Source organism: Mesoplodon mirus (assembly GCF_964341445.2).
Source record: "Mesoplodon mirus genome assembly, chromosome: 19".
Classification (NCBI taxonomy): domain Eukaryota; kingdom Metazoa; phylum Chordata; class Mammalia; order Artiodactyla; family Ziphiidae; genus Mesoplodon; species Mesoplodon mirus.
The window spans coordinates 55,808,959-55,830,584 of record NC_138995.1 but is presented as its reverse complement, the minus strand read 5'-3'; the positions used below and the strand labels follow the sequence as shown (position 1 = coordinate 55,830,584).

Genomic DNA, 21,626 nt, shown 5'->3' with positions numbered 1-21,626 from the left:
CTGCCTTACAGGTCACTCCAGGGCCACCCAAGGAGCCCCTCGGTGAGGACAGGGAAGTTGAGGAGCATAGACGGGGCCCATGTAGGCCAGGGTGGAACTAGGCCTGGACTCCACCACCACCGTGACTCACCGCCTTCCTTTCCACCCGGGGGACCGAGACCTAGGACGGGGGCGCCACTCCTCAGGGCAGCTTCCCAGTCCTCACTAGTCAAACAGCCACACGCTCAGGCCTGTGGTATGCCTGGCCCAGTCCAGTGGGGGAGGGGGTGTGACTTCTGAGCCAGGGCCCTGAGAGCCAAGGGGACAGTCCCAAGAGCTCTGCGAAGACGCCCAACCTCAGGCCCTGCAGCCTAGTGGGGTACTGACCTCACACGCCTTAGCTCCAAGGCTGGCCACAGCACTCCAACCAACATCCCTGGCCGATAACCGTTTCAAAGTGGACATGGGGCAGAGAACCAGCCTGTGACTTACAGGAGCTTCCGGGACTGAAGCCCTGGCAGTCCTGGCATGGCTGAGCTAGTGGTACCACCCCGGGCGGGCTGAGAGATGTTTTCCAGCAGCAGAGGGAGAGCCTGCCCAAGAGTGAAGCCACCACAGAGAGAGATGCATGGGTCCTCATGACGCTGTTAGACCGACGTTTCTGCTGACGTGCTACCGGAGTCAACGTACGTCGCTTCCTGCAGCTCCCTCAGCCAACCTGACTTGGGCTTCTGTTTCTTACCACCCAGAGTCCAGGCTGGAAACAAACTGGCCCCAGCAGTGTGGGCTGCTGGGGAGGCAGGACTAACCCTTAGATTTGGCTGGAGGTCAGGAGCACGACTGAGGACACCCCCGGGCCCCAGGAGGAAGCTGCCCCCCATTACATGATGCCGAGCAGTGGTCAGACTGGTGCCCGATTCATCTTAGACTCTGACCGTGTGCCTGCCAAAGCTAGAGCTTTGGGAGACAAAGAAACAAAAAAACAAAACCAAAACAGTATGTCAGAGGGGCTGGGTGTGGCCAAGATGGCTCCCTGTCCCCAGCATTCATGGGCCTCTACAGTGTGGGGCTTTTGCTGGGGACTTGCACCTAGAAGGGAGTGGAAGTGATGTGTCTCCCTTTCCCATCACAGCAACGAGTTAAGAGGCGGGTTTGCCTTCTCCACTCTCCTTCCCCACCTGCCTGCTGGATGCAGGGTCTCCTGAGGCCCAAGGGGATGGCAGAGCCACCAGAGGGCGCGGGGGCCTGGCTTCAGGAGTCACTTCATGGAGAGAAGCTACCTGTCACCCCAAACACCCACATGCAGGAAAACAAACATCTCCCATGTTAGGGCATCGAGATCTAAGATGTGGTACAGCGTCTAGCTTGGGCGATACTTGGATGGCTGAAGGCAAAGGAAAGAAAATACTCGGCCAAAGGGATCTAACTCCATGATCCAAGACCCCTAACAGGTCGGAAAATCAGGGCACTGCAGAAGTGGTCTATTAGTCTCCTGGGGCTGCTGTAACAAAGTTCCACAAACTGGGTAGCTTGGAACAACAGAAATTTATTTTCTCACAGCTCTGGAAGTCAGAAGTCCAAAATCAAGGAGTCGTCAGGGCCACACGCCCGCAGAAACCTATAAGGGAACCCTTTCTTGCCTCTTCCAGTTTCTGGTGCTTTACTGGCGTCTTTGGCGTCTTTGGCGTCCTTGGCTTGGGGTTGCACCATAGGCCCTCCATCCTCACAAGGTCTTCTGTGTCCTCAGATCTTTCCTTTGAGCACGTCTGTTCTGTCACTGTCTCCAAATTTCCCCTTTTCATATTGGATTGGGGCACCCTATGACCTCATTTTTAACTTGATTACCTCGATAAAGACACTATTTCCAAAGGAAGTCCCATCCTGCGGTACTGGTGATTAGGACTTCACATATCTTTGGGGGGTGAGGAGGTGGGCACAATTCAACCCTGAACGAACAGTTGAAAAGGCCTAATTCCTCACCACCAGCTAAGGTGAAGGGCGGGGACAAGGCTGGGAACAGGACCCCAGCCCCTCGCAGGCACCACAGGATGGGGAGGCACCCTCCCCGCCCCTCCCTTCAGCCATCTGTTGATCACCTGGCCTGCAGGTGGAGGCAGAGAGCAAAGGGGATGAGCGAGCACCCAACCGCTGCAAGGGCCAAAAGCCCCCACCTGGGTCGATTCCTGAGCAATGGCTAAATGCGACCAAAGGCCTACTGAGATTTTTAGGGGACTGTACTGACAGACCCCAACCTGGCAAAGGACTGCGGTTTCTCAGCATCTTGAAGCAAACCTCACACTCCCCAGTCTCCCCAAGAAGACTTGGGCCGGAGGCAGGGCACCCTGGAGGGGCTCGTTCCACACCCACCTCACACCTGGGCACAGCTGCGCCAGCCAGAGGATGACACTGCGGGTGTCTCCCCGGCTGCCAGCGGGGCAGGTGCCACTGGCTGATGTGCATGGCTCCCCCAGCCCCTCGCCCAGATGAGAGGGAGCCCCAAATGTGGCTGCCTTAAGGAGCGGTCAGGACACCGGAGCTGTCGGTGACTGAAGAGCAAGCAAAAAGTGGCCTAAACAGGAAAGGTGTTCATCCCAGACACCCAGGCAGCCGGGGCAGAAGATTCCCGGGTTTCTGCTGGAACCAAATGGGCTCCCAATCAGCAACGCAGTGATTCTCATAACCTTTCCACCACATCTCTACCCACCCCGGGCAGGCCTCCCGTACAGGAGAGGAGTGGGCACAAAGGCCTTCCCCTTAAGTGGTTCTCGCCTTTTCTGAAGGTTGAAACTCAGATTTCCCAGAAATGCCCAAGAGCCCTCTGGGCGCACCTCGGCACCTGCAGGCGACCGGCCAGGCTCCGGGGCAGAGTGCCCTCCTGCCTGAACATCTAGGGCTGCCGGCAACGGGCTGGTGTCTGTTCTCCTTGGGCCACAGGCGACCGGGCAGAGGAATGATCTCTGGACCCGCGTGCCAGGTCCACCACCCTGAGAAGCTGGACCTGAAGCTGGAAGGCATTTGGGGGCTGTTTCCTCTGAAGAGAGGGAAGTGGAAGTGGGATCATACACGAGATGGCCAGCTGTGTCAGACACAGGAGCATGGGCGCGCGCGCCAAGAAGGAGCCTGCCTGTCCTGCCTCTCCTCTGGGGCCCATCCACACACGCCCCAGCAGATGTTCCGCAGCCACGACCCGCCTGGCCCCTGCCCTCCCCATCTCTGTGCCAGAACCCCCGCAGGGGGAGCCCAGGATCAGCAGAAGCAGAGAGCAGGCCAGTGGGGAACCCAGCTCTGGTTTATTAGAAAAGGTGTGAGCAGACCTGCACCGACAGGAGCAGCCCTCCCCCCCCCGCCCCCCGCCCCACACCCGCGCCTCCCCCACCCTGGGCTGTAGTGCCTCTCAGGGCGCCGCCTCGAGTGGCCCGGACAGCAGGGTCTCCAAGCCCCGGCTGCTCCCCACCCCAGCTCCCTGATAGATTTATTGCACTTAAGAAAAAGAAAGCTCTGATCCTCTGATCTCCCCCACCCACCCCAGCCCAGGCCCTCACCCTGCCTGGGGCTGCTCTACAAATTCCAACCACCACCATCACTCACCACCCCTCCCAAGCCATGCCTCCTGCCTGGTCCTGTGCCCGGGGCCACCAGGGGACCATCCCGCCACCACCTAGGACTCTTGCCCTGACAGGGCAAGCCTGGCCAAATGGAGCCCTGGGGAAAGGTGCCCGGCCCTGTGGCCGGTATCCACTCCTCCCCGCCCCCCCCCGTCCTCCTCCCATCCACCCCCAGCCCAGTCTTCGAGTGTCGGACACATAAATAGAAGTGCTTAAGTCAGGGCGGGGAGGGCCACTCCCTGTAGCTCCTGCACCCCGTGTAGTGTTGCTGTGGGGGGCCGGGGTCCCCAGGAAGGCCCCCCACCCCCTGGGGTCCCAGGCCTCAGGAAGGCTGGGGGTGAGGGTGAGCAGATTCTCATGGCTCTGGCCTCAGCTCTTCAAAGACGGACCGGAAGAAGGGAACTTAGGGAGAAGAGATCGCAGGGGGGCACCTGTCAGAGCCAGGAGCTCCATCACTGGCTCCCCAGCTCCCGGGGCCCCAGGCCCTCACTGCACCTCAGGTGTCACAGTGTCTCCTGCCCAGATTCCTGACTGGCTTCCAGAAGCAGGTCCTCGAGCTCCTTCTCGTTCTTGGAACAGCTCAGCTCTGCGCAAGAAGAAGGGTGGGCGGCCTCCAGTCAGGCGGGTGGGTTGGGGGGTACCAGCCCTGCCTGAGCTAGAGCCGAAGGGAGCACAGGCCCAGGTACCAATGAGACCATCAGACTCAGAGTCAACAGATCTTGCGTGCCCCGCCCCCAAGGAGCTCCCAGGGATCCAAGGGAAGTAAGGCGGGGACTGAGGATCAAGTCCCACTTGTCCCTGCCCCTTCAAGGGCCATTTTAAAGAGGGGGAAACCGAGGCACACCAACAAGCAGGTGCTTGGCCGGGGTCACACACAACACACAGGGGCCCCAGTCACCTGGCCCCAGAGGTCCTCTCACCGTGTTCCAGGCCACAGCTGCCCACCTTGGCCTCGGGCCCTGGGGGCGGCTCCGGGGGCAGTGCGAGAGCGAACTCGGGCTTCAGGCCGTTGGGCAGTGGTGGCCCTGACTGGGGCAGCTCCGGTTGAGGCTGAGGCTCAGATGACCCTGGGTCCCAAGTGCTGACGGCCTCAGCTGGCGTCCGGGCAGGTGAGGTGGGCAGGAAGGATACGGCAGGTGGGGATAGAGGACGAGGAGGGGCAGGTGGGGAAGGAGAGGCGGGTGGCACAGGAGGCTCTGCCCTCTCGGGTGGACTCTCCACCCGGGTCACCACAAACACTTTGTGGCCCCGGCCGGGGCTGGACACGGAAATGCGCTGCTCGGTGGGGGTGGAGGGGCAGCCTGGGGGGCTCCTGTCCCCAGAGCCCAGGGAGTCCGTGGGAGGCACCAGGGCGGGGCAGGGGGCCTCAGCCCTGTCCCCATCCTCCTCTTCCCCATCCTCCCCCTCAGAGTCTGAGTCCGAGTCCGAGTCCGGCCTGGCGCCAGGGTCGGGGCCCCCGTTCTCCTGCGCCTCGGGGGCGGGCTCCTCCGCGGGCGCGCCGGCATCGGGCTGGGGCTCGGAGACGGCGATCTCGGCCATGGAGGCCGACGGCTGCAGGCGCTGCCCCTGCTCCTCCCGCGCCAGCGCGAAGTTGCGCCTGCAGCCGTTCTGGATCTCGGCGAGCAGCGCCTTCTGCGTCTCGATGAAGCTCTTCACCTGCGGGCAGAGCGGGCCTGGCTCGGGCTCTGGGTGGCCAGCCCCCAGCAGGTCCTGGGGCCGCCCCAGGCCAGCCGGCCCCCCACCTGCCCGCAGGGAAGAGCGCACTCACCGCCTCCTTCTTGGGTTCGCGGTCAAGGTCCAGGCGCAGCAGAGAGTGGTTCACCTTGAGGGCCAACGACAGTGCCATGAGCCCGCCCGTCTTGATCTCGTTCTCCCGAAGGTCCAGTCTCAGGAGGCGGGGGCTCTCGGCGATGAACTCCGCCACCGCCACCGCGCCTGGGAGGGGGACCGCAGGGGCTGGCCACGGGCCCACACCCGGCTGGCCGCCCCCCGGCCTGGCCGCCCCGCCTCCCGCGCCCAGCCCCGCGCCCTACCCTCGCACGTGAGCTTGGTGGAGGCCAGGCCGAGGCGCAGCACGCTGCGGTTGCCGATGAGGCCGTTCTTGAGGTTCCGCACGCCCTCGTTCCCAATGGGGTTGTGGCCCAGGTTCAGCGTCTCCAGGCTGTGTGTGTGCGGCTGGAGGGAGCGGCGCACGAGAGCCAAGAAAGGCCCAGGAGGCCAGTCAGGAACGAGGCAAACGTGCACGCTCTCTCCTCGGCAGGGCCCCCCAGTCCGAACACCGGCATGTTCCTGCTTCGGGCCGAATCCCTCGTGTACTCAGAAGTCTCCCAAGAGCCAGCTGCCCTGTCCACTCCTCAGCCCTCCGAGCCTCCAGCCAGGCCTGTCCCCACAGCCCGGGCCCAGCCTCTGCCCTCGCCAGCATCCCAAGGACTCTGGGCACAGGCCTGACCGTGGATGATTCTTAACCTGGGTCTGAGTCTTTGTACCCTGTGGGCTGGCTTTAAATACCACATAACGAAAAGATTTAAGGCCGCCTGATGGCTTCCAGAAATGCTACCTTTCTACGCAAAACATTTTCAACTCGTACAAAGCATTGTACTGGGCTATGGTGCTGGATGCAGAGAGACAATGAAAGGAAGGGCTACTGTCCTCAAGGGAAAGAGGGTGCAGAAGCTGAAGCAAAGACCGAACAGGGCTGGAGGAAGAGAGCAGGTTCCTGAACTGGCAGGATGAGCAAGACCGGAAGCCGCGACAGCCGGAAGATGATGAGAGCCGGGGATGGGAGAGGTGCTGGACCGGGACCGTGCTGCCCCCCTCCCCTCTCCGGCCGACTCACCAGCGTCATGCCCAGAAAGGCCATGCCCGTGTGCGTGAGCTGGTTGTTCCACAGCACCAGGGTCGCCAGCCCCTTCCTCTGCTCCTTGAGGCCCTCGCAGATGTAGGCCAGACCTGGGGAGGCCCGTGGGCAAGTCCTGTCTGTGGCCGGGGGATCTCCCTGGGGGACACTGGCCCGGGAGCCACCCCACCAGTGCTCAGAAGCCCCTGCCCCAGCCTGCCCGGCCCCACAGGCTCTGGCCCTGACACCTCCTACTACTGCCCGCCCTGCCTTGGGCCTGGCACACACGGCTCCCCGACCCCTGGGCCGGGAACGTTCCTCCTCTGGACACCCTGATGAAGGCCTCCGCCATCTGTTTCAGATCTCTGCTCAAATCTCCCCCTCTCATGGGACAATCCCGGCCAGCCTAACCTCAGCAGACAGCTCAGCCTGCCATCACTGCTTTATTTTTCTCCAGAGCATGTTGCACCATCCGACAGACTCAGCATTCCATTAATGTATCTTGGCTTTGTCTCTCCTGAGGGCAGAGACCCCTGCCGCACTCACGGCTGTGAACCCAGAGCCGACAGGCCCCGATCGTGGGAGGTGCTCAGTACACGTGGTGTCCGGGCCCAGCTGCCCCGGAGGAGGACACTGGCCTCACTGTCCCACTCTGCACCCCGTCCCGCAACCCTGTCTTCACACTGAGGCCAGGGGACTCTGCTCAACGGTGAACAGGGACGAAATCAAATTCCTCCCGCTGGCAAGGCCTTGCTGACTACTCCCTCTTCGCTTCTCACTCACCTCCTGGCTCACCAGGGCTCTTCCCCCCACCCAGATATCCAATACCTAAGCTCTCTCCCACCTCAGGGCCTTTGCACTTGCTATTCCCTCTGCCTGGATTCTCTGCCTAGGCTTTTAGAACTGCTGGCTCCGCCCCAGCCCCCTCATTACTGCCCAGAGGCCCCTCCTGCACACCTTCAACAGCTGTCGGTTGAGCCTTTATCCCAGCATCCTTGTTTCCTCCAGGGCACTTTCCCCAGATTGAATTATTTCAATTATCTGCTCAATACCCCACCTCATCCTGAAGGAAGAGCTGAGCTGTTCCCTCCTCCAGGATTCCTCCCTGATCCCCAGACTGGGTCAGACACCCGCCCTGGGCTCCCACAGCCCAGCCCAGTCTGAGGCGTCACCACGAGGGCAGGGCCGGGACTGTCTCGGCCACTACTGTGCTTCTAGTACCACGAGCTCCCAGCTGGGCACACAGTGGGTGCTGGGCAACTGGAGTTGGGCGGGGGCGCGCGGACCTTGCACACACCTGAGTCCAGTACATGGTTGTTACGGAGGTCCAGGATCTGCAAGGAGCAGTTGAACTTGAGCAGGTTGCCCAGCTGGGCCGAGTCCTGCAGGCCGTTGAGCTTGTTGTCGGCCAGGTACAGCTCCCGCAGGGTCATGTTCATCTTCAGGGCCGTGGCTGGCAGAAAAGGGGAGGGTGCTGTGACTGGCCAGGCCCAGGGGACCCAGCCAACAGCCCGAGCCCACCAGCACACCGCCCTGGGGCTCACCGAGCAGCATGAGGGGCCGCCCTGACAGGCTGGCATTCTCCAGGTGTAGCACCGCCAGGCTGCTGCGGATGCGCAGGGCACGCGCCACAAAGGGTGCCGCGTGGTCCAGCAGGGGCGTGTTGCGGGCGTCCAGGTACTGCAGGCAGCTTGTCTGCATGGCAGGTGCAGGGCTGGATCAGGCTGGCCCCGGCCCTCCCCGCTCCGGGGGACCTCCCGCCCCACGTCCCAGTATCCCCGTGAGCAGCAGGGCCACCTGGTTTTATGGCTGGGGACACTGGCTGGTGAGGGAAGGCCCAGCCTGGGGCCGCAGGGGTGAGCGAGGCAGTGCTGGTGACAGCTGAGCTCGCTGACCCATCTGGCAGAGACGCCCCGTATGTGAGTGAAACGGGAATGGTGACCACAGCCGCCTCCCAGGGACACGTTATGGGCAAGTGGATGGGAAGGGGAAGCGCCTGAAGGGAGAGAAGGGGCCGGGGTAGGCCTGGAGCAGGGTGCCTCTTGGCACTGCTTTCTCACTGGCCTACAAACTGGGGCCCAGCACCCTCTGACGGCTCGTGGACCCAGGCCCTACGGGTTGGGGGCCCTGGAGAGGGAATGGGTAGGGGGCACCCACCTTGCGCATCATGTGGGCGGCAGCCTGCCAGCCCCGGGTGCCGATGTGCTTGTTGAAGGAGATGTTGAGGTGGGTGGCCGACTCATAGTACTCGATCATGTCGAAGAGGGCTGAGGCACCCTGGGCAGAGATAGCAGGGCTCAGCCCCAGGCTGCGGCTTCAGGAGGCAGGGGCTGAGCGACTGGGGACGGGAGAGCCCGGATGCTGCTCTGGCACCTCCGGGTTCTGGCAACCAACCCTTCCCCTGTCCTGCTGCAGCCGGTCTGCTTCCTCTTACTCGCCCCCCAGAGCGGTCTAAGTGATGTGCTGCGTGACCAGGACAGGCCTCTGCCGTCCCTGGGTCTCAGGTCTCCAGGAGCCCTCCCCCGGGCTCCTGGTGGCCTCCGGACCTGGGGAGGTGAGGACACCTGGGCATAAACAGGGGGCTGCTTTCAGAATGTTTCTTAAACTCTCTCCCCTGCAGGCACTGTGATTCTCAGCGGGCGGGGGGGCACGCGTTCCTGGAAAGGCTCCTTCCTGGTGGTCATACACCTCCCCTCCGGCTTGGCTCCCCAAGTCTCTCCCTTGCTTACAAAGCCCCTGCCTTGGGGGTGGGTCTGTGAGACCCTTCTCCGGGCCTCACACACAGTCCAACGTCCCCCGCTCACTCTGGCCACAGTGGACATCTCCCCAGTCTTGTCCCTCAAGAGGCCCTGCCCAGCCTTGGTCCAAGGGGGTTCCCTCCTCCTGCCATGCCCTCCCCCCAAACCTCTAAGAGGCAGGGAGCTCAGGGAGTGGGTATGGGCAGTGGCAGGCCGCTCACATCTTCGTCCAGGTTCGTCTGCTCCAGATCCACGACCTTGAACTGCAGCCTCTTGAAGACCTCTTCTAGGGCCTCGCAGGTCTTGTAGTCGAGCTTCTCACCTGGGACGATATGGAACGCCGTGTGCGTGCACATCTACGAGTCCCCTTGTGCGCGTACACTTGCGTGTGGGGTGAGGGGCTGGGTGGAAACATGGGCTCCGGGCCAAGGGGGGGAGGAAAGGTCCTCTGCCCCTCCCCGCGGCTCGCAGCACCTGCCTCACCTCAGGAAGGGCACCCACACCTCCCTGCCCGCTACCCAAGGGCCCCCCGGCCCCGTCCAGACACACACCTTTCAGGTCCAGACAGTCGATACGGTGCCCGAGGTCCGTGAACTCCTGGGAAAGCAGAGTGGACGGTGGTTAAGGCAGGAGGACACCTGCAGGTGCCAGGCTGGACCTCCCTGAGAGTGAGGCAGCCGGGGCTCTGAAACAAGCAACCTTGGAACATTCTGGAATGACCCATCCAGAGGGAAGGCACTGAGGCAGTGCTTTACCAGCACAACCAGGCTGGACAGGTGGCAGGAAAGGCACCTGTGAGAGACGGCTGGGGGCGAGCAGGCCAGGAGTACAGCAACACCCTAGTCATATAAAAACGGAACCTGCCCTCGTGTCTGTGTACCTCTAGATAGTGACTCGTTCTCTATTTATAAAAGCACAGAAAGTCCAGGGGACGAAAACCCCAAGCTGTCACCAGCGGGGGACTCCTGGGGAATGGGACTTGGGCAAGAAGTGAGAAACCGGTTTTGCTTTTTATATCTGTAGTATTTTAACTTTTTTTTAAAGTCAGAGAATATATATTACTTTTGTCATTCAGACTTTTAATTTTTGTGTACGTGGCTTTTCCCCTGGGGAAGAGAATTGCTTTGGGGAGTGGAAGATTCTTGACAAGTAATTTCCTACTTCACATACTTCTGTACTGCTTAAATATTCAGGAAGAGCCCGATGACTTTTACAGTTGAACAGAGGATTTCCAGAGACATGTTTACAAGCCCCTGGCTGGCCGGCCAGGCTCGGGAGGGGGAGTGCCCTGTACACCCTCTCTTGCTCGGGGCGGACACCACAGGCCCGGAGGGGGCTGGGGGGCGGGGTGAGGGCAGCTTCACCCCAGGGACTGCCCCCCAGTACCCCCCACACCCCCAGCACGCGGCATACCTGGAGCTGCCTGAGGAGCTTGGGGATCTGCCTGCAGTTTAGCTTCTGGCAGGCCTGCTTGTAGGCACCAAGGACCTCATCCACGGTCACGTTCTGGGCTGCAGGCAGAGAGGACCCGGGCCTGTGACTTTCCACACCCTGGGCCTCTCTCCCCCACTCCCGCCTGCTGGCCTGTGCCATCCCCCCTCCCCCTCAACCTCCATGATAAACCTTCCTTCCAGCAACCCACTGAGCTCAGTCCTGCCTTGAGGTGCCTCGCTGTGACTGCTGCTCTGGGGAGGTGTTCCCAGACGGCCCCAAACCAAGTCAGCGCCACCCTCCCCAACTCCCCAAGGCTCCCCAAACACCTTCACGTGAACATTACACAACTACTATCACGCCATGTCTCTACTTGTCAGCCGCCTCCCCCTCTAGACTGCGAGTCCCAGAAGGGCAGGGCTGGGGCTGTCTTGGTCACCACTGTGTCCCCAACACCATCCAGAACAGGGCCAGGCCCAGAGCAGGTGTTTTGATTCGTGGGGTTTTTTTTTTTGAATGAGAGAATGAATCCACATTTCGACCTTATAAGGAAGTGGAGCTCAGAAAAGTGAAGCACCTTGCCCAAGGCCACACAGCTGCTAAGTGGTGGAGCCGGAACTCAGCTCTTAACTGAGATGCCATGTGGCTTCTCAGACTCCCCGCTCCCTCAACAGCGAAATATTCCGGGACGGTACTCAGGACGGGGCTTCCTGTCCCAGGGATACGGCAGCGGTCAGAATCCCTGACACGGCCCTGGTGCCCCATGGTTACAGGCAGCGGCTCCCAAAATGAACAAGGGGATGCAGCCCAAACCCAACAACTGCACAGCCCTGTCCTCGGGAAGCTCAGGGCCTGTCACAACGTGGAAGGTAAGGCTGGCCTTTGTCTGCACAGATTTGCCTTTTCTGGACATTTCACAAAAATGGTGGTAAACAGTATGTGACCTTTGGTGGCCAGCTTCTTTCTGGAACATAACAACTTTGAGTTTCGGTCCCTTTGTAGTGCTACATAGTAACTGTCCGATGTATGCATTTTGTTTATCCATTCGCCAGGTGAAAAGATATTTGTATTCTTTTCAGTTTTTGCCTATCAGAGCTTGGATTTTGTGCTGGGGCAACCAGGAGAGCAGGAAGAAAAGGCTCTGAGCAGGGGAGGGACAGGCTCAGGCCTGGGAGTAGAAAGCTCTCAGGGCCAGCCAAATGGAGAGGGCACGGGAGTTGCAGGGCGGGCAGAGGATGGGCCAGCGGGAGCCCCTGCTGAGCTTCTGGGCAAGCATCTCTGAGAGGATGCTCCCTCCAGCCACTGCTCTGGCCGGGTGCCGTATGCCCCGACCTCATTAAGCCGCACCCTGTCTTCCAGGGGAGGAAACCAAGGTCCAGGGAAAGAAAGCTGCCTCCCTGGGGTCAGGCAGCTGGTAAAAGGCAGAGTCAAATATTTGCTCCAGAACTCTCTCCACTGTGTTGGGTGGGGTTGCTGGAAGAAAGAAGCCGACAGAGGCCCCAGGCTTCCCAGAGGTCAGGCCCGGTCCTCTGGCCCTCTCTTCCTCCTTGGGTGGAAGCAGGCGGGGTGGAGCCTGGGTGAAGCTATAGGTGATCAACAGCCTTCCCCAGTGTCAGCTGCCCCGCTGCAGGCCTAGCAAGGGAGCTCTCTGACGTGCAGTCGTGTGCCTGGTGGCTCAAGAGCGGAGGGGGAACAGGAGCTGGCCCGCAGCTGCCTCAGGGAGTCCAGCCAAGCAGGGGCCACTGACCCCCAGGGGGTCCATGAGCTTGAGTGGGGAAAAACTGTCTTTTTATTTGCACTAACTGAACTGAAATGAAATTCAGCATTTCCTTCTTAGTAACATAGCACAAAAAAGAGAGAAAAAAGAAACATTGTTTAGCAGACCCTGAGACTTTGTCCTCAATAGAAATGGCAGATGTTTTCACATCACATAACAGTTATTGCAGGTTCTGAACGCTCATCACTACTTTGCAAGACAATCGAGCTGCTGCTACATCCTGTCATTTCATGTGTCAACGAGCAAGAGCAAAATTACTAGATCACGATTTTTAAACTATTTAATAAACTGTATTTTAATTGGTACCCTTTGTAATCCTACTTTTTGCCTTTAAAAATCATCTCTCCAAGAAAGGGTACACAGGTTTTATCAGATGGCCAAAGGGCAAAAACTGCTCCCCTAGACACGCTCCCTTCAATAAAGGCCCCCAGGCCAAGGTGGGGTTGGCCTGCTCACGTCAGATGGGGATGAAGTAGGGTACTGGGTACACGTGGGGTCGTCACTAGCAGTTCTCGGTGCCCTAGACCAGGGGTCCCCAACTCCCGGGCCGCGGTACGGTACCGTTCCGCGCCCTGTTTAGGAACCGGGCAGCATAGCAGGAGGTGAGTGGCGGACGAGCGAGTGAAGCTTCATCTGCCGCTCCCCATCACCCGCATTACCGCCTGAACCATAACCCCCACCCGCTCCACCTCCGGTCCGTGGAAAAACTGTCTTCCACGAAACCAGTCCCTGGTGCCAGAAAGGTTGGGGATCGCTGTCCTAGACAGTCTACAGGGAATAAGAGCCCTAAGCAATCTCTCAAACCGCAGTTGGTCCTTTAGGTGTTCAGCTCTGACATCCCTTCCTCCAGGAAGCCCTCCCTGACCACCTAGGACTTTCAGCTCCTGAAGTCCCCTGGGATCCTGCCCAGTGGGTCGGTCTTTGTTCTAACGAGCCTCCTGGTGAGTTCAAGGCCCAGGGTCTCTGACCTTGCCACCTCCACACCAGCCACAGGTACCATCCAGCCACCCCTTCAGCCAGGCGCCCATGGGGTTTGGATGCAGGCACAGCCTCACACAAGGTCACAGCCAGGGTTCGGGGAGGCTGCATCTGCCCACTCATGTACAGCAGGGGAAGCTGAGAGCAGGGGGTAGTGAAGATGGACATACTCAGAGACGTGGGGGTCCACGGCCCAGAGCAACTGGAGACAAGAATGACAAGCGCATCTTGTCACTTTCCTCTGATGCTGAGACACATGTTCAAGGTGGGGACAGCACTGGGGAAAGACACTAAAGGAACAGAAGCGGGGGTTCAGTCAGTGCACTGTGGTGTGCGCTTGGCAGCCTGCAGGCACCCCAACCCTGCCTCGATTTCCCCAACAGCATCACAAGCACGTCCCCAGGCCTGGCCCGTCCCCAGTGGGCACACGCGAGTGTCAGGTGGGTCGGGAAGAACCTCGTAGTAATCATTACGTATGTGTGTTTCATTCATATACTAAGAAAAAAGGACTATCACATCAAAACCATCACTTGGAAATGAATGAGATGAAACATATTCAAATTTTTTAAACGAACCAGTTAAAAAAAAATGGTAAGGAAACGGCAGTACAGGTGGTTCGGAGAAATAACATGGAGCATCGAGACAGCACTTCCGCTGTGCCAGGCGCCACCCAAGCACTTTATAAGCTGGCAGGGCTGGCCCAGGCCGGCTGGCTCAGCCCCGGCCGCCACACACTTGTTCATTTGTGATGTTGTAACGAAATCATCAAGACCTCTACCTCGGGTTGTCCGCCCTCGACTTGTCCAGCCTTAAGCAAACCACACAGGTGGCGGCGAGTCAATGGGCCGCTCTCCCAGGCCGCAGCGGCTCCGAAGCATGGGGCCCGGGCCTCCAGGCTGCAGCTCGGCACCCACAGACATGCATGTGTGCCCGGTCTACCCCGAGGACTCAGCAGGCGGGCGGTGAGCTGGGGAGGAGGAGGGCCACCCATGCGGTGTGCTGGCTGGACACTAGGTGTGGGCCTGGCCGGGAGGCCCAAGTCGGAGCTCTGGGGCCAGGTTCCGGAGGGCGGGGTTGCAAAGTGGTGAGGGCCCTGCTCCAGCCCGAAGTCAGGGGGCTTGGATCCTGGCTCCTCCCTCCCATACTCTGCGAGCTCGACCTGGGGAAGGCCCTCCCCGGGCAGCATCTCACGCTGCCCACCGGAGATGAGGCATCTCGCAGCACGGTTGAGAGCATGGACTCCAGAGCCAGAGCACCTGGGGCCGAATCCTGGCTCCCAACTTAAACTCCATGACTCCGAGCAAAGCGATTTGACCTGTGTGCCTCAATCACCTTACCCTGAAAACGGGGCTGAGTGTGAGTCCTCCCAGTTTAAGTGTGGTGACTGAGTTAGCACAAGTCCATCCCTCAGACCAGGGCTTAGCACACGCCCGTGAGTGCTCACCAAAGGCTGGCCATCACTGTCGTGTTGTGTCCCCCACTGGAAGGCAGGGACCCAGAACAGACTTGCCAAAGCACCTGTCCAGTGACGGAATGGTTGGCGAGACCAGGAGGACACATGGGTGTGCGAGGGGGACACGTACATGAGTGTGTGTTCCCTCAGCTCCCAAGGCCATGGCTCCGAAGGTCCGACTTACGCAGGGGCTGGCTTAAGCGGCTGTCAGAGAGGAGGGGCTGTGACGTGAGGGGCGCCCAGCCCCGTGTGCCGGGGATGGGATGTGCAGAGGTCACGGCTTTGAATAAGAGGACCTGCGTTCCAATCCTTGTCCTGGTGAGACTGTGATAAACATTCTCAACAACCTCTTTCAGTCTCTGAAAGGGACATCTGTAGGGTCTCAGGAGATAAGGGACGTGAGGGCACCCGCCAAGTAGCTGCCCAGTGTGGGGCCTGACTCAACAGGAGACAAAGCTGGAGAAAAAGATGACGATGGTGGTGGCCATGGTCACCACTTCCAGGAACTGGGCACTTAACCCGTGTTAAGACACCACTCTGAGCACTTTCTACGCACAGTTTCATTCAGCCAGCTGCGCGATCCTATGAAACTGGCAGTTATATCTCCATTTCGTAATAAGGGGGAGGCAAGCTCAGAGAGGGCAAGCCGTCTGTCCAAGGTCACAGAGCCAGGAGCGGCAGCACTGGAACGCACACCCAGACCTGTCTTGCTCTGTAACTGGAACACAGCCTCATTCTCACATTACCTCGACAGGCCTGAGCGGGAGGCAGGGGCCGGGGCCAAGACGAAGGTCTGAGCCCTGGCGAGGGACGCTGCCGTGTGCAGCGGGCACCAGTCTCCCAGGAAGAGGCTGTGGGGCAAGCAGAGACTGCTCCCCCTCCCCCCTGCCCTCACAAAGGGACAGACAGAAACCTGAGGCCAGGCATCAGGTGACAGGCAGAAACGTCTGTCTCTCCTCTGCACACAGGTGCACAGGTGCACCCACAAGATGCAAGGACAGGTTGGGCACCAGGGGGCGATGACTCAGGCCACCCTGCCAGCCTGGAGCTGGTACTCATTCAAGTGGGAGTCAAAAAACCAGGAAACAACGGTGGGGGGTGGGGACGGAGTGGGGACAAGGGGGTAGGGGGCCAACTCTCACTGCTGGGGCTTCAACAGCTAGCTGGAGACACGCATGAGACAGATACAAATACAGCGGTGGGCAGTGGCCCCTGGGAGGGGAGGTGTGACAGGGTGGGAACGGGCTTGGCAGGATCCCGGGCACCAGGAGGCCAGCGCGGCAGGAGGCGGAGGCGGGAGGCGACGGGGACACGGCGGCCTCAGGAAGGACTTTGCTCTCAGCCTGAGACGGGGGCCACCAGGGCTGCTGCAGAGCAGCGCCAGGAGCTACGTGAGGTCTAGGGAGGACTGGATCTGTAGGAGACCAGGGTTGGGGAGGGGGAGCCACTGGGTCCCCTAACAGGGAGGCCGCCAGGACTGGGCACACCAGAGGGGGCCAGCGAGGCTGAAGCTACTGGGCGGCCCCGAGCCAGGCCTGGGTTCTAACCCCCTCCATGAGCTAACCGCAGGTGGCCTTCACTCCCCAGGGTCTGGCCACTGCATCGGCAGAGCCCACCCTGGGAGGCCGCCTGTCACGCCGTTCCTACCCCAAGAGGGAAGGGCACTGTCTCCGTCACCCCATCTGACAGAGCGGAAACTGAGAGTCTCGTGGCCAGTGGGTGACCAGGCCCCTGCGGGCCCCAGGGCCCCGGCTCTCGGGGCTCTTTCCTGCAGGACTCCCCAGGCTCTTGTGCTCCCACGACCCGACGTCTGTGGAACGCCATCCTCCCCTACCCAGGCCGCCTGGGCTCACACCTTCAGAGGGGACCAGGCCAGTGCTGAAAAGGCACATGGAAGCTGGGAGCTAAAGCCTACACCCCCAGCAGTCCCCCAGGCAGACGGCGCGTCAGGCGCACAACCTGCCTCTGTGGTGAGGCTGCCTTGGCCTGTGAAAGCACCAACCGGCCCGCTTCCCCTCCCGCTTCCCTGGGTAGACGGGCACTGGTCCCACCACCTCCCTCATGACGCCATCCCAGGACCCCAGGGGGGACGTCCATGTTACCTCCACTCCCCACTGTCCTCCCAAAGCCCCTGTCACAGTGACTGATCGAGGACAGGAGGCTGACCCGTGTAGGACCAGCCGTAGCCCCTCCCAGGGCCTGTGCTGGAACTATTGGGAAATAAGAGCTCTCTGCCCGCAGGGGTCGCTGAGGCTGCCCCCCACTTCTGGAGCTGCTGGCAGCCACCCTGGCATCCACCAAGAGGAGAGAACCTCCCAAGAACAAAGCCGACTCACAGGAAAGGTGACCTCACAGGTGAAGAGAGACAGAGTCCCGATGGACGACGCTGTCTGAGACCCTGGATCCAGCGAGGCCTGAAGTCAAACTATTCAAGTCTCCTCGGCTCCATAAGCCAATAAATTCCCCCTTTCGGCTTCAGCCCCTTGGAGTTAGGCTTCTAATCCAGAATGCCACCTTAGATACCATCTTGCTATTCATCAGTAAATACCGCCCGAGGCTGACTGCATGCCAAGCTCCGTGCTGGGACTAGGAGGACAGGGAGGGCTCTGACCGGGTGCCCTGCCCTTCAGGGCTTCTCATCTGGGGAGGGGGGTATGCAGACGATCCAGGGAGGCCCTCCAAGGGTGCTGTGAGTGCTCCGGACTGAGCTAGGACAAGGCGGGCAGGAGGGAGCCAGGCCTCAGAGGCCCCTTTTAAGCCTTGTCCATGAACGGGACCCTCCCCCCACCACCGGGCACTGTGCTCTAGCCTCACCCCAAACTCTTCCCTTTCCTCCCAGTGCAGGCCCAGTGCTTCATCACACCTCATTCTCTCCCTCCTCTTATGCATTACACTCTCATTTCAACCCTCGGCTCAAGGGTCCCCTTCTCTAGGGAGCCCTCCATGACCCCCCAGTGGGTCAGGCTCCCTCTTCTGGGCTCCCCCATCTCAGCCCTGCCCACACTGAACTGTCACTGTCTAAGGCACCAGTCTGTCTCCCCGCACTGGACTGGGAGCCCCAGGGTTGTAGTCCATGCATATCCCCAACATTGCCCAGAACAGGGCCAGGCACAGAGAGGGCACCAAGATAGGGCGAAGGAGTGACAGACGGACGGAGGAGCTCACATCTGGCCAGTGTCCTAGGCCTTGAAGGCAGACTGAGCTCTCTTGACATTGCATGGCGGGGGGTGGGCGTGGGGGCCTGATGCACGTATAGAAGACCAAGGAAGCCCGGAGAAAGGCGAGAGGGACGCCAAGGCCCAGACCCGGCCAGAAACTACTCATTTTGTGAGGCAGGCTCTCAAATTCAGAGTGCTCCCTGTACAGAAAGGCGCAAGGTGCTCTTTATTTCACCCCGATTCCCTACCAGGCATCCTGCCAGGCACCCTGTGGCTGAATCTTTAATCCTCAGCAGAGGCCCACAGAGCAGAGATACCCCGAGCCCACTACCTATCAATGCACAGAGGAGGAAACCTCTGGGGATGCTAACTGGTCTCCTAGGGTCATGCAGCTGGGAAGGGGTGGGGTGTCAAAGCCAGGACTGTTCCCGTCTGACGCTGGTGCCCTGCGGTCCTCAGGCCCCTCAGCTTCAGGCTGGACGCAGGGGTCTGGTGGGCGGCAGAAACGCAGCCTTCTCTAATAGCAGGACACGGAGGTTGCCAGAGGGATCGGTCTTTCTCTTTGTGGTTTCTGGGGCCTGGGGAGCCAGTCCTGCCCTGAGCAGGGACGCCCTCTGGGGTTTCCTCACAGCGCCTGCTGAGACGGGGTCTCCAGAGGACATCCACAGGTACCGGTGTGTTCAGGTGAGAAGTGCAGGTGTGGGACAGCCTTCTCCCCTCCCCCAAAGTCCCCTAGTAAGCAGCCACCAATTCCCCCACATGCTGGCCCTATCCCAGAGCCCCCGTGTGGACAAGGAGACGAACCCAGAAGCATTCGCAAGGCAGCATCACCAGCCGTGAGAGAGAGTGAGGCGGGATCACAGAGGCGTGGAGGACAGGCCAGCTGGGATCTGCCGGGAAGAGAGCATCTGGAAAAGTCTCCCAGAGAAGGTCTTGAAGAGTGAGACAGCAAAGGGGGAAAGGCATCCTGGGCAGAGGGAGCTTTGTGGACAAAGTACAGAAGTAGAGACTGCACTGTGCGTCTGGGCGGTGAGCTGCAGGACTGGGGGGGTCCAGGGTATGGGAGAGGAGGCCACCCATGGAGGCCTCAGCCGCTGAGCATGGACTGGGGGTGTCTTCCTAGAGGTGCTGGTGACAGAGCTTGCACGCAGGTGAGGTGCGAGGGCAGACCCGGCTCAGGGGCTACAGTCGTCAAGTTCCCCACCCGATTTTCATCAGTGACAGAGCCACCTGGATATAAGGCCTCAGGGCCTTTGCACCTGCTACGCCTCTGCTCAGAGCACTCTTCTGCCTGTATATCCTCATGGTTTCCTCTCTCCCTCCCTGCCTGCAGGTCTCTGCTCCAACATTACCTCCTCGGGGGCCTTCCCCGACCACCCTATAGAAAACAGCCCCCTTTGTCCCTGTCCATCTCTGTACCCGGCTTCATTCTCTGTGTGGCACTTCTCACGACCCAACACAGAGCTTTAGGATCTATGTGTGTGCTTATGCAGCAAGGAGGGCAAGGAGTTCACTGCTTTTGTTCACTGAAGCATCCCCAGAAGGGCACATACTGGGTGCACAGCAGGTACTTAACATTTGTTGACAGAGCAACTGAACGCAGAGGCTGGGGCAGGCAGTGGGCCCTGAAGTCGGGAGGACGGGCAGCTGAGTGCCCAGCTCTGCCCAGGCCAGCTGCGTGAACTCAGGGAAGAGTCCTTCTCTCTCGGCGCCCCCTACTAGGGCAGTGAGGGTGGGCGTGTGATGAGGTCACGGACGGGCGTGCTTAGCCCAGAGCAGCCACTTCCAGACATCCCCTTCAGGGGCCCGGATGCTTCCTGCACTCCCGCAATGCCACACACATCCCTCCCACGGCCTGGGCCACCCCAAAGCTGGGGCGGGGGCAGGAGAAAGGCAGAGCAACGCAAGGGCTCCTGGGGCCCCAAGTAGGGAGGAGGCAGGGAGCACCCACAAAGCTTTGGGCGGGGGTCCCACCGCCGCTGCAGACATGAGGCTCTGCGGCCCCTGTCTCTGCAGAGCCACGTGTCTTATGCTGCCCACGTGCGGCTCTTCCTCGTTCCCTGACCCGTGTTGCCCTGGGCACAGAATCAGAGTGTGCGGGGCCCTCAGAGGCTTCTCAAGACCAGGCATTTCTCACGGGAGTACTTCACTCGGCCAGGCCACGGGCACTCGAGGACTGGTGGGCAGCCACAGGATGCCATGGAGCACCCAGCATCTAACTGTGAACATCCAGAGACCCCAGGAGACCAGGCATCACACCAGCTGTTCACCTCTGTCCACGGCCGCCTCCAAGGTCACTGCCATGAGAACCCTGGGTTGCGGCTGTCATTCTTCACTGCGGCACTGGTCATTTTTCCGGGGTGGGGGAGGCACTCCCAGCCCCCTCCCTGTATTTGAGGAACTGCCTGCCTCAGGTGTCCAGCTGCCCCTCCCACCCCTCCTAGGCCTGGTTCTCCACCTGCCTGGTGACATCCTCCCCCCATGTACTCCTCTGCTACGAGTCCTTCAGGGACCCGTTTCTGGGCCTGCAACCGAGAACACAGGCCTGACACACGGGGAGACAGAGGCCCCGAGGAGGAAAGTTCCTCAGCCTGGGGATGGGGCGGGGGGCACTAAAATCCAGGTCCCTGCTTCTGACCCCATCCCTCCAGCCAATGCCCTGCATTTCCAATCGCCGCCACCCCACCCCCCTCCACGCCCAGAATCCTCTCCGGGGCACAGCAGAGAAGGAGGGGAGGGAACACACCGTGTGCAGGGGCCTCTCTGGTGCTTGGTAAAGCCATCGTTTTGCACCTACCCCCAGACAGACTAAGGGATTTACGAACCTGATCTCACTTATGCCTCCTAACAGCCCTGAGAAGTAGGGCTTATACCCCCCTGCCTTCCAGATGAGGCCTGCAATGGCAAGTGACCTGCCCAAGGACACTTTTCCAGCTGGAAGCGGAGGCAGGAGCTGGTCCCATCTGCCGTCCTCCTGCATTCCCTACCGCTGGGCTGGCTCCTCGACTGGGGAGGGCCCTTCGCTGTGGGAGCTCACTGAATTCCCCATTCTGCCCCTCCAAGAAGGCCTCTTCCAGTCCATTCCCCAAAGATGGAAACTGAGGTGCAGAATTCTTACGCACTCAGTGATTCTCAGAATAAAGAGAAATTCAAATTAAATGGAAGTATGCTGACAGATTTTTCACCTTCCAGAGAGGCCAACACCCACGAGCTGGACAGCACACGCTGGGGACCATAGGAAGCAGGCGCACCCTCGAGCAGCGGTGTCCCCAGCAACCGGTACAACCCCTTTTGAAAGCAATTTGGCTACACCAGTCAAAACTCCAAAATACAAATGCATGTACCCTTTGCTCCAGCCACGCCGCTCCTGGAGATTCATCCTACAGATACCCTTGCAAAGGTGCAAACTTATATACCTATAAGGTTACTCATGGCAGCACTGTTTGCAAACAGAGACCTGAACTGAAACCAGTACCTGTCAGTAGGGGAGCAGTCAATACACCCTGGTCCACCCGTGCACAGGAACTCTCTGCGGCCACAAAGAATGAGGCCGCTCTCTCTGAGCCAATAGGGAACAACATTCAAGACACATCAAGTGAAAAAGCACAGTGCAGGGACTTCGCTGGTGGTCCAGTGGTTAAGAACCTGTCTTGCAATGCAGGGGATGCCGG

The 21,626-nt window shown here is 60.2% G+C and overlaps 1 protein-coding gene across 2 annotated transcripts in view; it reads right to left on the bottom strand.

Moving 5' to 3' along the window:
- Window positions 1-3,355: 3,355 nt before the first annotated feature.
- PPP1R37 (protein phosphatase 1 regulatory subunit 37) overlaps window positions 3,356-21,626 on the bottom strand; it is a 44,429-nt gene continuing 26,158 nt past the window's right edge. The window contains exons 2-13 of one of the 2 annotated variants that reach the window (XM_082605673.1): window positions 10,572-10,669; window positions 9,710-9,755; window positions 9,380-9,480; window positions 8,578-8,697; window positions 7,965-8,115; window positions 7,718-7,873; window positions 6,421-6,533; window positions 5,618-5,759; window positions 5,353-5,519; window positions 4,505-5,240; window positions 4,080-4,170; window positions 3,356-3,986 (exon numbers count right to left, since the gene is read on the bottom strand). In XM_082605673.1, coding sequence (XP_082461799.1) covers window positions 4,088-4,170; window positions 4,505-5,240; window positions 5,353-5,519; window positions 5,618-5,759; window positions 6,421-6,533; window positions 7,718-7,873; window positions 7,965-8,115; window positions 8,578-8,697; window positions 9,380-9,480; window positions 9,710-9,755; window positions 10,572-10,669 — 1,913 coding nt within the window. In that variant the 3' untranslated portion in view covers window positions 3,356-3,986; window positions 4,080-4,087. Of the gene's footprint in view, window positions 4,171-4,504; window positions 5,241-5,352; window positions 5,520-5,617; window positions 5,760-6,420; window positions 6,534-7,717; window positions 7,874-7,964; window positions 8,116-8,577; window positions 8,698-9,379; window positions 9,481-9,709; window positions 9,756-10,571; window positions 10,670-21,626 lie in introns of both variants that reach the window. The other variant, XM_082605672.1, reaches the window with a different exon arrangement.